Below are 13,895 nucleotides of genomic sequence, written 5' to 3'. Positions count from 1 at the left end.
AATACTAGCTCGTTGACCACACTGGCCCTGGTAAAACTGTAGTTTGACTGTTATAATTTTTAAAAGTATAAATAGAAATACATTTAAATTGGCTAGAGAATTAGAAAATAATTATATATCTTTTGGTATTTCCCCATTCATTCAAACTAAAATAAATTAATGTTTAGGAACATTTTGTCTTCTAAGTCTGAATCGAAATGCGTATCATGATCGAAATGCGTATCATTGGATCTAATAAAACTTAGTAGATATTCGCTTAACCAGAATTCTTTCTCGGGGAGAAGGGGGGAGGGCTAAAAAGAAATGTCCCAATGTTTACCAATCTAACATTCATTAGTTATTAAGAGAACCATTATCGCACTATAAGTTGTATAAAGGAGGGTATTGTAGTTTAAACCAAAATTGTTTATTGTATTTTTTCCTGCTCCCTATTACTGTTCCATGACAGATAATTTTTCAAGTAGGCCTACTTATTAGCTGATACATTTGCTTCTCTACGTAGAAATAGTGGGTATGTGTTTTGAGCGCCAGATTTAAAGCGATTTTTCATAAAAGTCAATGTATTTTTTTTTCTATTACTGGAAAACCTTCTCGGGCACACACTTTTTCACATCTACAACTTAGACTTACAGTGGCTTGTTTATAGTGTAAAGGTCTCAATTAAATACCATAAAATGATAAAAATGTCGCTTTTCAAGTTTCCGCGATTAGCCTATCTAGTTCCACAACTAGACGTTTCCACGGAGGCGCCACGCTGAGGCAACGGGGTGCTGAATCTATCGCCTCATCGCCATCAGAAACGACGACTTCATTCCGTCACCGTGTAATCAGCCGCGTCGGTCTTAGCCTAGTATTTGTGCCGACGCCATAAAAGTTTTTGAAGGTAGCTGCTATCATCCGTCCATCAACAATTTGAATGTGTGCCTTGGACATTAAATCTTTTTTTTTTATGTGGTTTAGCCCTTCCGCGAATGGCTACAGCCGCAAGGGTCACCCGCAAAAGTCAAGAGACTACTATACCTGTTATTTCATTTTAGTATTTTTTTACATAACAAATCCTTAGACACCCACCTCCCTTGTAACAAATTTTATACCCTCCCCTTTTTTGGTCGTTACGTAATATCCGAACCTTCCCCAATCTAGAGATTTAGTTTATCTTCTTCTTGACCCATTTACTGTTCTCTTGATGTCTGCTTGTGTCCTCTGCACTTGAGGCATCTCATATCAAAGGTGGTAATGCTCAACTTTGGTGTTTCTGTACATTGCAGAGGACACTCCGGCCAAATATGTACATATACGTACGTGAGATCATTGGTATCTATATGTGCGTGCATGTTGGATGCTATATATTTTTTATTCAAGTATCAAAATAGCTTTTCATAATTTAAATAAATAAATTAATGTACCGTTTACAGTTATTCCTTATTCAATTAATTTCTTTTTCAGCATATGAAGCCGCCTCAGAGCTGAAGAAGTTAGGAATCACTATCATGTCTATTGGTGTCGGTAAAGAAATCAGTATGACTGAGCTTCAAGGCATGGCCAGCAGTCCTAATCTGATCATCTTGGCTAAAGACTATCCATCTTTAGATATAATCAAGTCAAAGTTGATTCAAAGAGTTTGCGAAAGTAAGTTTGTTTTTTTTAAACTCCTTTCAGACACTAGAATCATTGAAAAACAAAAGGGGGTTGGCAGACTCAAATATCATGTTACTATGGTTACTATGGTATAAGGTTAGCGACGCTGTCATGCCAGCACAACCACCACCTGCCTTTTGCTTCCCCAATTTTTGTGAGGTATTCATTAGTTCTAACACAGAAGTTCAAAATCCCATTCGTCACTGGGAATTGAGCTCGATGCCTCTCGGTTAAGAAGCATTGCGCTTACCACTCAACCAGCAAGCAGTAGCTCTTAAAGAGGGTGAAATAAATACTAATATTGTAATAAAATATATTCAATAAAAGATGTGACTTTAAAATTAAAGCTGTGAAGAACTAATTAATCTTGTCATTGTAAGGAACTAACTGATCTTGTTATTGTAAGGAACTAACTGATCTTGTCGTTGTAAAGAACTAATTGATTTTTGTCATTATAAAGAACTAATTGGTCTTGTCATTGTGAAGAACAAACTGATCTTCATTGTAAAGAACTAACTGATCTTGCCATTGTAAAGAACTAACTGATCTTGTCATTGTAAAGAACTAATTGATCTTGTCATTTCCTCTAGTTCCAGAACATATGAATTCTACTGTATCAGTTGGATTAATGACGAAAATTACAGCACTACAACGTGAAGAAACTTCTGGCAATCTTTTGGCAGTACCCTAACAATGCCAGCCGTGTGTTTCCATGGATATGATGAACTAGAAACAACAGCGTCACGAAAATGAGACAGACTTAATGACTTTACATTTTTAACTACATTACAAAAATAAATGTTATTTTCACGTGAAGACCGTCAGTTAATAACTGCAACAAAAACTGAAGAATTATAATAGCAACACGCACATTAAAACAGTTAACACTGCACATCTAACTACAGTGTAAGATTTGAATGTATAGATCTTGTCTGAGTTTAAAAAGAAATCACAGAAGATTCCATAATTCACATACATTAACAATTTTTCAAGACTAACCAGGTGTAATTGGATAAGGTTACAAACATAGAAATAAATAGACTTGTATATTATATCATAGTATATATAAGTCTATAATTTGCAATACACAGATTAGGAAAGGGGAAATAACAGCATTAATAGAAAACAAAGGGAGATAACATCATTAATAGGAAACAGTAGATATTCTATATCTAATTTTACAGTTGTAAGAAATACAATTGCAATTTGGAAATGTTTGCATGATTACCTTGTGTCCATCTCTATGTTTGTTTCGTTGCTAATTTAGGAACTTGTTTAGTTTTTAAAGATATTGCTAACGAGTAGCATTAGTTTGTTTTCTGTGTGTGGATTCAAATATGCTAATTAGTAAGTCTGCATGGCATAAACCCTTTGCAACTACAAATGATGGGAAAATGTACTAATAACATGATGTTACTACATATACAGACAGTGAGATGTGTGGCCTAGTGGAATTATTCGCTTGGTTACCTTGAGATCGAGTTCTAGTGTTGAACGGATATTGTTAGGTGATCACCGTTTTAACCTTCTCCAAGATACACCAGCACATCAAATGCGCACAAGAGAGATAGAATAATTGCACACCAATAAACAAGAGAGATTGAACAATTGCACACCAATAAACAAGAGAGATTGAACAATTGCACACCAATAATGCTATTCCATCAAAGATGCACTATACAAAAGAATTTTTATAAGTGCGGAAAAAAAAAGAGTCATACTAACACACAATGGCACGATGTCCAGTTTTGTTACCGTAGTTCGCCATAAACTACCATCACCAGGCATTAACACATGCTAGGTGCAGAAACAAAATACGCTTCAACAAGAGTTTCTTGAGCTAACGAACTGCTAATATCAAAAAGGATCTATTTCAAATACATTCACTTTCTTTAGACATGCCAGAAAAAGATTTAAACATGTAAACTATTCAATAGTGGTGAAACATTCAAAAAAATATTTAATGTGATGTAATATCTATATGATCTATTGGCGGTAAATCATTTAGTTTAATTTACAAAGCGCTGTCAACAAACGTAATGCAGATTCGGGGCTCTATGATTACTTGTATATTAAACAAGACATTTGAAAAGACCAACTAATACAAACAAATTATTAAATTGACATAGGTAAATTATTTTGTTTCTCCAAACAAGAATGAACTCCTCAGTCAGTGATGTATAAGACAGAAGCTGCGCTGGTTTGATTACAATGTTAGACAAAACTCGCTGATAAAACCATTGTTCAAGTTACAGAAGTGATAAAATTACCAAGACATCTACATGAACAAATTAAAACAATGAATTCCTGTATCTCTTGATTTTCTGCTAATAAATATATCTATAGCCAGACGAAATTATCTTTTTTTTTCAGTTTATCGTAGTAAAGATATTCATTTATTAAAAAATAAATAAAAAATATTTAAAAAAATAAGAAGTTGCACCCAATGAGAATTTGAATAAGTGTACTATAACTTGTAAAGCCGACATGTAACGCCTTTGCCACATAACCGACAATAATATAGCCTGATTATATATACATATATATTATTTTTCTTTTCGAAAGATAAATCTATATCTTTTTTTTTTCACTTTTGTACAGTTATTTCTTCAAAATTTTAAAATGTATTTGACTTCAAGAATTATATAGAATTTAAAATAGCTTTAGTAAAACAAAAACAATTTTTTAGCGCTTGACTTTTATAATTAATAAGTCAAGTAATTACCTAAATAAATTAAAAATGATTGCATCTTTTCCAGCAGTTATCTGCCTTTGACGAAGGATCTCTCCGAATAGTGTTTTCTTAATACAGTGACGTAGAGAACTCTATTGATAAACCAAATTTTTAATTTTTGTCATAAAATTTATATTTTCAAGTTAAAAAGAAAAATCGCAATAACATACATAAAATAATTTTATAATTCTATATTACAAAAAAAAAAATAATAAAATACATTTTGCTTTATCTATTTAAACACTATTAAATGTTTAAACATTGATTATTTACTAACAGAAATTGATATTACGTTTAATATGTTGTTATTAAATTATTAGTTAAATTATCGTTGCTATTTTGAATATAGATCAGCAATGGTAATATAGTATGCCAGTAAATCAACATTATTCATCCATTCATTTCATTTCAAACACTCGTGTCGCGGTATAGAAACGAAATGCAATTAGCCTGAAACTATTATAAATCAGAAACCCGTAGTTTAACCATCCTTCATTTGCGGCTGAAATGAAGAAAGAATAAGATGCGTAATTCTTTTTTCTATTTTTGAAACATCCAGACGAAGCATATTCTAATAATGATACTAATGCATACAAAGGCAATTAACTATAAGGGTTGGAAATTAGTAAAATATATCACAATATTACAAGTCGGGCGATCAAGCGCATGCAAATCTATTAGTTTGGGGATGTAAAATTCGGACATCAAATAATGACTATACTATTCAAATCCTAATTTAACATTACTAAAAAAAGTTATAAACTCTCTGTCTGTTGAAATATTAAAATGGAGATATAGGTTAATCTGATATTTAGTTTTCATGAGAATTATCGATCAACTTTATTGCTTTAGATCTCATCGATAGACAATGTTTCAAGACTGTAACTTTTGTTTTGTTTTCATGTCCCTTAATTTACAATCTATACAGGTGTCATTGTATACTCCATAAACACTGTAGTTCATTGTAAGTAGATATTTCTTACAGAGAGGTAAAACGAGTCCTACGTTTATTTACTCACGCGAAATGAATTTAAATGCATTGAAAATTGTCAAATAGATTTAGATAGATAAGATCATTTTTATTGATCCAGTCAAATGGAAATTCAGTTTGACAACAATTGACAACTTCAGCGTAACTACTGTAATATAACAATATAGATGCAAATACGAACAACATTCACACACGAAACACAGACACACTCACAACCAGCGCTTTATGAATTAGACTTCTATGAACTTCTCGATGACGACAGATGATCTTGTAACACTCTGACCGACTGTGGGATGAAGGAGTTGTTAAATCTTTCTGTTTTAGTCCTAATGGAAAGGAGACGACCACTTCGTTCAGATCTTATGTAAAAGTGGTTAAATGGGTGAAGGTTGTCTTTAAGAATCGTGGAAAGGCATCTTTCATGGAAAAGCTTTTCAAGAGATGGCAGCTGTGTTCGAGTGATATACTATGCTTTTTTAATTAGTCTGTTTAGTCTAAGTCTTTGTGCAAGTGAAGTATTACCGTACCAGCAGGTGATGACAAAGTTAATTAGACTACTGATGGTTGCTGTATAAAAAAGTTTAATTATTGTTTTATTTGCATGAAATCTTGTAGGATCAGAAGGATCTGTCGGTTCAATCAAAGGGTCAGTGTGTGTAGCCTCACCTTTTTGAAACAACTATTTAAAATTGTTTTTTTATAAAAAACAATATGTAACTTTATTTTAATTCATTTATTTTCAACTTGTACAAATGTTGATTTATATTGCATTCAATACAACTTGATTTGTACTTCAAAAAATACAATACGATAATTAAGAGAGTTTGTGCTTTCACACAAACTCATAGGCGGACCCTTTGCGACCGCTATTAAGAATATAGAGTGTGTGGGGTCTGGGCTTCGATATTGTAAGCCCTACAAATATAAATGTAAAATTAGATTTCAATTGCGCTTTTCGTTATTTAAATAGGAATATGTCAATAGTTGCCTATTATTGTAGTAATTTCTAACATTAAAAAAAAACAAAGCGAACCCTTGCTTGAGCATAACGACATTGTCATCTGTGAATATCATTAACTATGAACTACAGATAATCAATAAACACAAGGCTTTCAACTTAATACAAAATGTGAATTGAAACCATATCAACCTGTGATCACTCCCTCCTATGCAGCGTAGGGACACATCAGTCTGAATACTGCTAACATTAAAAATGCATGATTTTCAAAAATCAGACAAAGAAATGGAACAATCACAAATGATTTTCTACGTCGAAACCCAGACCTTCTGCAGTATAGCAGTATATAGCATTAGGAAGGATTTACACTCGTGACTATCTATTAACAGTCCGGAGCGCGAAATCGTGCCAACAAGGAATCCACCCTGAAAACTAGACAACTAGAAATTGCCTAATTCTAATTTATATTACTATCCATTAAATCTTGTTATAAACACCTCTTTGAAAATGTGAGTACAAGTTACAAGATGCATTAATAGTGTTTAAAGTAAATGTGATTTTGATGACCTATTAGTAGCTTATACACCAAAAATGCAAATACAATTTTTTTATTCAAATTTTTATACAAATTTTGTTTAATCGTTTGTTCATCAATATCAAAACAATAAATACATTTTTTTAAATACAAAAGTATCATTTGAATTGTTCCCTTTATTACTATTCTTAATCTCACATTACGGAACGGTGGTTTGTTCATAAATATCAAAACAATATATATAAATTTTTTTAAAATACGAAACTATCACTTAAATTCCTGCTAAATTGTTTCCTTCATTACTATTCTTAATCTCACACCACGGTACGGTGGTAAAATGGAATTTTCGATAGATGTTTAGTTGAAAAAAACGGACGAACAGGCGAACGGGCAGACAGACCAGATAAAGCTAATAACGCGTTTTCTCAAAGGACGCTATAAGAACTTGCTGATACCAAAAGTACGTATAACTGATCGCAAAGTAGCGCTGTCTTAGAGAATCAGTTTTACAGTGTTGACTTTAAAACAACTAAGAACAGGTCAGCGATGCATGAGTTAATGTTTATTCTCTCGGCCAAGTGCCAAGCTCGTCATTATGTAAGATCGAAAAAAAAAATCGAAAGGGTCGAAAAAGACGAGCTCAAATCGTCAACAACAAACATAATGAATGGACTCTGGATCAAGGAAAGTATTTAATTGATACGAAGAAAACATATGATGCTCTAGTAAACAGTGTGGTGTTTGTGTTTATGTGTTTAGTTTTTTTCTGTGGCTTTTATTGCGGATGTTTCGAGCGTTATTCCATAGTGATAATTAACAAGTGTTTATTTATGGGAGAAGCAATAGTTTTAAAATGAGTTGAAAGAAATTGTTTAAATTAAATTTTTTAACATTCTGTAATTTAGTTTTTTTTTACATATTTCTACATCAAAAGCTGTGAATATTTATTCAATAAAGTCAAGTTTCATTTGCTTAAAAATAATTTTATAACTTTTATTGACAATGTATGTAATAGTTGAAATTTATACACCTAAAAGTGAAACTTGTTTAAACGGTCTGGAGCCACAACACAACGAACAACGAACAACGAACGAACATCCTCACATGAGATAGGAAGTATGGAATAGGCAAAAGTCCGAGTCACAAGTTCTATCAGAGAACACAAGTTATTAGGCGTATCTAGAAGTCTTTGGTAGTCAAATATTGACTTCTGTACTGCTTGCGTTAACCTTCCTCCTTGACAATGGCGCAAGTGTAATGGTTTAACATATGAAGTCAACAGCCCGTTCTAAGCGACATGTCCAAACTACAGCACGAGGGCAAGATCCGGCCAGTGATGTGCTACCATCCCGGTATCGAAACTTTTGTCCACAGTGCACGAAGCCGAAGAGGCTCGGTGCCATTAGATGTGCCCCGTAACTCGCGTGTCTAATAGTTAAATGCCCCTCCTCCAGAGCGGACAATTTGGGGCACCTATTTGCTAACCAATGGCACATACTAGGAAAAAAAAAAGTCAAACATTCGAAGGTACTCTTGGTTTTAATATATCTAATGTAAGTTTTGTTTGTAAATAGATTTACTTTATATAGAAATTCATTTAGGCTAATCCAAATAATTTTTTCTTTCAAAACTGTTGCGTTAATAGAGATTTTAAATACATTTTGAAATAAAGTGATATAATACTTCTGTTAAAACATTTTGAACTGAAAAGTTAATAAATGAAAGGGCAATAATTGATTCAAAGTTCAATTGATGGGGGGCACTTCGAGGCGCATTGTTTGGGCACATCAAAGATGTTGGCTTGTGTTATAGTCACACTTGGGTTGAGATACATGGTGACAGTGTAGTTTCCATTCGCTGTTGTATAGGGATAGACAAAAATATAGAGTTAAAAGAGTTATTCGACTGCAGAGCATGTAATGTGAGTAGAGGCAATATGATGTTTATGGAATCTAATTTCTCTCTCCTTTTCTTTCACTGTTTTAACTGTCTTTCTTTCTCTTTTCTCTCTCTTTCTTTCATTTTCTCTCTCTCTCTCTCTCTCTCTCTCTCACTCTCTCTCTGTAAGCTTATAAAAACATGGCTAAAATAAAACAGAAAATGTACTTAGAGCAGAGCAATCTGGAAAGAATTCGATCTCGAACGAAAACGAGGTCCATATAAAAGACATATAAAAAGACATAAAAGTAAAAGACATATAGAAGAGTCAATGAAACGATTTGATATTTAAAGATCACCACTCTTAATACTGAGAAAACTTTCTATTTTTTTAAATAATTTTCTTAATTTCTCACTATCAATGTATTTGTTATTCTAACTCTGTTCTCTCTCTCTCTCTCTCTCTCTCTCTTTCTCTCTCTCTCTCTCTCTTTAACTTTCTCTCTCTCTCTCTCTATCTCTCTTTCTTTCTCTCTTCCCCTTTCTCTCCCTTTTCCTCTTTCCCGTTCTCTCTCTCTCCTCCTCTTCGTTTCAAAATAAAATGTGATCTTTCAACTGACCTTCTACAAACTTGGACATCATGATGTAACGAGGTTGACCTGGCTGCTTCGTCACCAAAACTCTAAGCTCACCGCCGTTGTAGCTAAACTGCCAGCCATCTTCTGGGAGAAGGTTAGGTGCGAAGCCCCAGTTAGCCTCACCTACAAACACGGCCCTGGCTGGAGGAGTAGAAAGTATCAGCAAGTTATTTTTTTTAGAACTTTTGTTATTGTTTAATTACATATCATCGATATGAATATAATAATAGCCCATTTAAAACATAACATGAATGGACACCTTGTATATCTTGTATGTAAGCATAAATACATCTTTACATATCACTCAGTCTGTTATATTATTAGGATAAGATAAGATAATTTGTATTGATCCAATCAAATGGAAATTTAGTTTGACTACAATTGACAACCTCAGCGTAACTACTGTAACAATAACATTATAGATGCAAATACGAACAACATTCACACACGAAACACATACACACACTCATAACTCATATTGGGGCACCAAACATGATCTGTCGACCCTCTTTCTCCATTCCTACCTTTTTATCTTAACTCTTGGGTCTCTTTTAGCCGTATAGAACTATCAACGATGAACTATTCACTATTCGATTCTTCCACAGCCAGTAGCTACACTTAAAAAGTTAGAGTGTCTTCACATAATTACGCAACTTATATCTATAATAAAAAGAACATTTTACCTGGTAGACATTTAGTGAAAATTGTATCCTCTGGGATGTCAAATACTTGACAGTTGCCGTCAGCGCTTAGTAGATATGTTTTCCTCTACCATATACAGAAAGAAAATAATTTTCGATTTACACAATAAAAGTTATAAAAATATTTTATCGAAAAAAACAAACATTTGAAATAATTATCCCCTATCAGGTAGAATGAAATAGATTTTTAAACAATGTGAAGTGGTAAACATTGAACATATAACGAAAACATTTCCCCATTAATCAATCAATAGAAGGAGGCGCGGTGGATGAGTGGTAAAGAGCTTGGTTTCCTAACCAAGGTCCCGGGTTCGAATCTAGGTGAAGTCTGTTTTTTTTTTAATTTTAGGATCTTTAGGGTACCTGACGATAGTAGAGGAAAAGTAAAGGCTGTTGGTCTTTATGCTCGCCACACGACACGCTTGTTAACCGTGGTCCATAGAAACAGATGACCATCACATCTTCTGCCCTTTAAACAGCAAGGTCTGAAAAAGAAGCTTTTACATTTTTTTTATCACTATCTTACTCAAACACTTATAACGAAGATACCTGTCGAACAGGCAGGAAGACATCCTCTCCCCCAGTCTACGACTTTACGTTATCCATATTAGCATAGGAACAAGCATCAATATGTAAATGAAAACTTTCAAAATAATGAAACCAAAGATGACCATAGAAATATAATTTCTGTAGCGATGGGATACCAATTTTTTTACCCCCTAGCTCCTGAGTCGAGGTGGCTTAACCTCCATCCCCCCCTTCCAAACCTTTCAGTACGTTTCAACTTATATTGTGTTCATACATTGGTCAGTCGTATGAAAATAAAATCATATAAGTATTTACTTGAAAAACATGTCCTATTTTAATACAGGGAGACTATCCATTCATATCGCAATTAAAATAATCCAAATATTACGATAAGTTCCCTTAAACAACACCGTTACCGGCATAAACTGTTTTTTGTTTTAACCCAATACTGATGTTCCTTCATATTTGAAGATAATTACATCCTAGCCCAAACCTTTCACCGCTGGACGGCGGGGGGATGGCGTCGGACAAGATTCGAACCCGGTACCATGGTAACCATCGAGCGACAGTCTAGAGCGCATGCCATTCGACCAGGCAGCCATCCTATAACTGTGAACCAGAATAATACAGTATTATCAAAAGACCTGTGAGGTAAACTTACCGCATTGTAGTCCTGTACTAAGGTCCTGCTCGGTGTCACACTGCCTAACATGTTCCGCTTAAAATCAACTGCTTCAATTCCTGCTTCCTATAAAACAGATCCCTCAATTAGACGACTCATACAAAAAAAACATACATAATTGAGTATTGGAACGAGCCCTACATAATGAAGCGATAAAATGGTCAACGATTACCATGAGACATTCTGCATGGCAATCTACAGACAGAAAGTAGGAGAGCCGCTGGTCGCCCACTTTTACGGTATACAGATCTTATCTTATATAATACAGACGTTACTTCAAAAAAAAGAAGATAATTACGTCATACGCGTCATGCATTTAGTCATGCATATTAACCAATGATCTAAATTCTGCCAAGTCACTGGTTTTCCTAGCTAGCTCAGGCAACCCATTCCATTCTCTAATAGCACTTGGGAAGAAGGAGTAAACGCGACATGAAGCTCTTCAAAATCGACGCAAGCAGCTGGGAAAGAGTGGCACTGGATAGATCCACATGGAGAGAGAGCATAAAGGAAAGGTCACGGATTGCAGATGTCATACACAACAGTACTAGAAAGAAGGGTGAAAATGCAACGGCGCCTGGTGATTACATATGCCCAACCTGTGATCGCAGCTGGGCATCAAGCATTGACCTCTTTAGTCACACAAGAAGTTGCAAAGGGAAAAGATCGTCTCTTGAGACGTAAAATGCCACAGAGGAGATAAGCGATGAACTAAATATAATATTCTAATACTGCAGGACTTGACGAAAAAAACAACGATTTGGTTGCAGGAGATGAAGTTGCTATGATCTACTCTGTAGCCTAACTGACTTTGTTTTCCAATTATTTTACGAGTGGAGATAACAACTAGAGACAGAGTGCCAAATTGTTAGACTTTCGAACCGAGAGGTCTTCATCTCGAATTCCTCTGAAGATTTGAATTTCGAAATTTGGGATTTTGAGGACGCCTTTGAGTCCACTGAGCTCTAATGGATTCCTGATATACGCATAGGAAGTAAGGGCAGTTGGTAGTTGTGCTGGCCACGTGACAACCTTACTTCTCGTAGGCCATAGAAGAATTGGTCTACATCGCAAGGTTTCAAAGGGTTATCTCTAGATAAAATTTATTTATTTATGTTTTTCTGTTCGATGAGTTTCAGAGAATGTGTTTTCAAACTACTCTGTTGTTTATTAATAGTATTTTTAAAATTATGACTGTTATATCTAAATCATTGAGAAATAAAAAAAAAAACATTGCAGTATCCCACTATTTAAATGTAATTTATCTTTATATTTTTTTAATTCAATCTTTTAAGATGTTTTTTTTTACCTATTTAGATATGCTGTTTATAACCATAAGAAAAAAATACGTTTTAAAAATACGTAACTCTCTACAGTTACCTAAAGTTAAGCTCAGATACTCACATCTGTATTGAGGTTAAAGGTCACGAACTGAAGCGTGTCGGGAAAGCAGACCTTGGTCGGGTCCTTCTCAATGGCAGTCTGACCATAGGTACAGGATAGAAGAACGGCAATCAAGGCGAGTGGAAGCATTGTTATAATAAGTTTATCTCACGAAGATAAGCAGTTTGGATAAACAATTTTTTTTCAATCCGTTTTTATACAAGTTTCTAGTCTTGACAGAAACAGGCCGAAGTATTGTCTGAAAGTTATGAAAACTTTGGGCTCTTTAAGGTGGTGTCACGCACCGTACCGTGTCCTACTATGGCCCACCACTGAAACTCTTCTTTTATTGTACTATTTGGGCACGGCCCCACCTATGTAGTATTTTTCTTTTAAAATTATATTTATTAATTATACGTCTCTTTATAGTTTTTGCTTTACAAGGATTACATCAACTCACTCTGTCTGTCCTTCTGTCTGTCTGTATGGTAAAAAGTTTGTACACGTGATTGCTCCCACACCCAGCCTCGGATTAAGCTGTAACTCTGCACAACTAGTTCTTTTACTCGACAACATAAGAATCAATAAAAAAAAATAATTAACCAATTAGTTAGTTAACTATTGGTAATTAATTATTTTGTTTCGTATCTTGAACAAGGGAAAGAAATCGTACTTGACAGATGTGGTGGTATAAGTTGACTCCGTCCCTTTGATGTCTCTTGAACCATAGGGAACTTTTTTTTATGCATTTAAAGAACTATCATGTAAACATTCACCTAGATACCCCATTCTTCCCTCCCCCTTTCACTGCTGGTTTAGAAAAGTGATAGGATCATGGCGCATTGAGAAAGTTAAACAAACAAATTTGGTAAAAATATTTCTAATCGCACAAATGTATGTCTAGGTTGCAGAAATGTACAATTGCTAGACTGATCCAAACTACTGTAATTGATAAAAGTACACTTAATATAAGTTTTGTGTGTTTTTTTTTTCTAAAGTATTTTTATGTTTGTTTTTTGTTTGTTTTTATATTTCGCTTTATACTTGTCTTTATTATCCCTCTTTATTTAAATTTGTTATCCATTATCCGTATAATAATTTTCTATATTGATTCTTATATGTACTTGCACTCGAGGATATACTGATTGAATTCCATTATTTATGATTTTTTTAATTCGTCTATTGGGTTCCCATCTTTATTAACTTTATGCCAGTGGTTCCTAAAGTTT

The 13,895-nt window shown here is 34.1% G+C and overlaps 2 protein-coding genes across 2 annotated transcripts in view; one reads left to right on the top strand and one right to left on the bottom strand.

Moving 5' to 3' along the window:
• LOC106073120 (uncharacterized) overlaps nt 1-2,454 on the top strand; it is a 43,832-nt gene extending 41,378 nt beyond the window's left edge. Inside the window, exons 19-20 of the mRNA XM_056003919.1 lie at nt 1,447-1,629; nt 2,229-2,454. Coding sequence (XP_055859894.1) covers nt 1,447-1,629; nt 2,229-2,329 — 284 coding nt within the window. The 3' untranslated portion in view covers nt 2,330-2,454. The remainder of the gene's footprint in view (nt 1-1,446; nt 1,630-2,228) is intronic.
• Nucleotides 2,455-8,376: 5,922 nt separating this feature from the next.
• LOC106073118 (uncharacterized) lies at nt 8,377-12,896 on the bottom strand. Its single transcript, XM_013233594.2, has 5 exons — nt 12,688-12,896; nt 11,263-11,349; nt 10,056-10,140; nt 9,355-9,513; nt 8,377-8,713 (listed from the first exon to the last, which is right to left on the bottom strand). Exons 1-5 carry the CDS (start codon nt 12,814-12,816, stop codon nt 8,595-8,597), a joined length of 579 nt encoding a protein of 192 aa, XP_013089048.2. The 5' UTR covers nt 12,817-12,896; the 3' UTR covers nt 8,377-8,594.
• Nucleotides 12,897-13,895: the final 999 nt, after the last annotated feature.

The sequence above is a fragment of the Biomphalaria glabrata genome, chromosome 11 (assembly GCF_947242115.1).
Source record: "Biomphalaria glabrata chromosome 11, xgBioGlab47.1, whole genome shotgun sequence".
In the NCBI taxonomy this organism is placed as follows: domain Eukaryota; kingdom Metazoa; phylum Mollusca; class Gastropoda; family Planorbidae; genus Biomphalaria; species Biomphalaria glabrata.
This window is presented reverse-complemented; position numbering and strand designations above follow the sequence as displayed.

Excerpts from the sequence above, each read along its gene's own strand:
- LOC106073118 (XM_013233594.2), bottom strand. The coding sequence starts at position 12,816 with ATGCTTCCACTCGCCTTGATTGCCGTTCTTCTATCCTGTACCTATGGT. Across the intron at positions 9,514-10,055 it reads TTTCACTAAATGTCTACCAG|CCAGGGCCGTGTTTGTAGGT; the intron begins GTAAAATGTTCT and ends CTACTCCTCCAG. Across the intron at positions 8,714-9,354 it reads GATGTCCAAGTTTGTAGAAG|CGAATGGAAACTACACTGTC; the intron begins GTCAGTTGAAAG and ends CCTATACAACAG.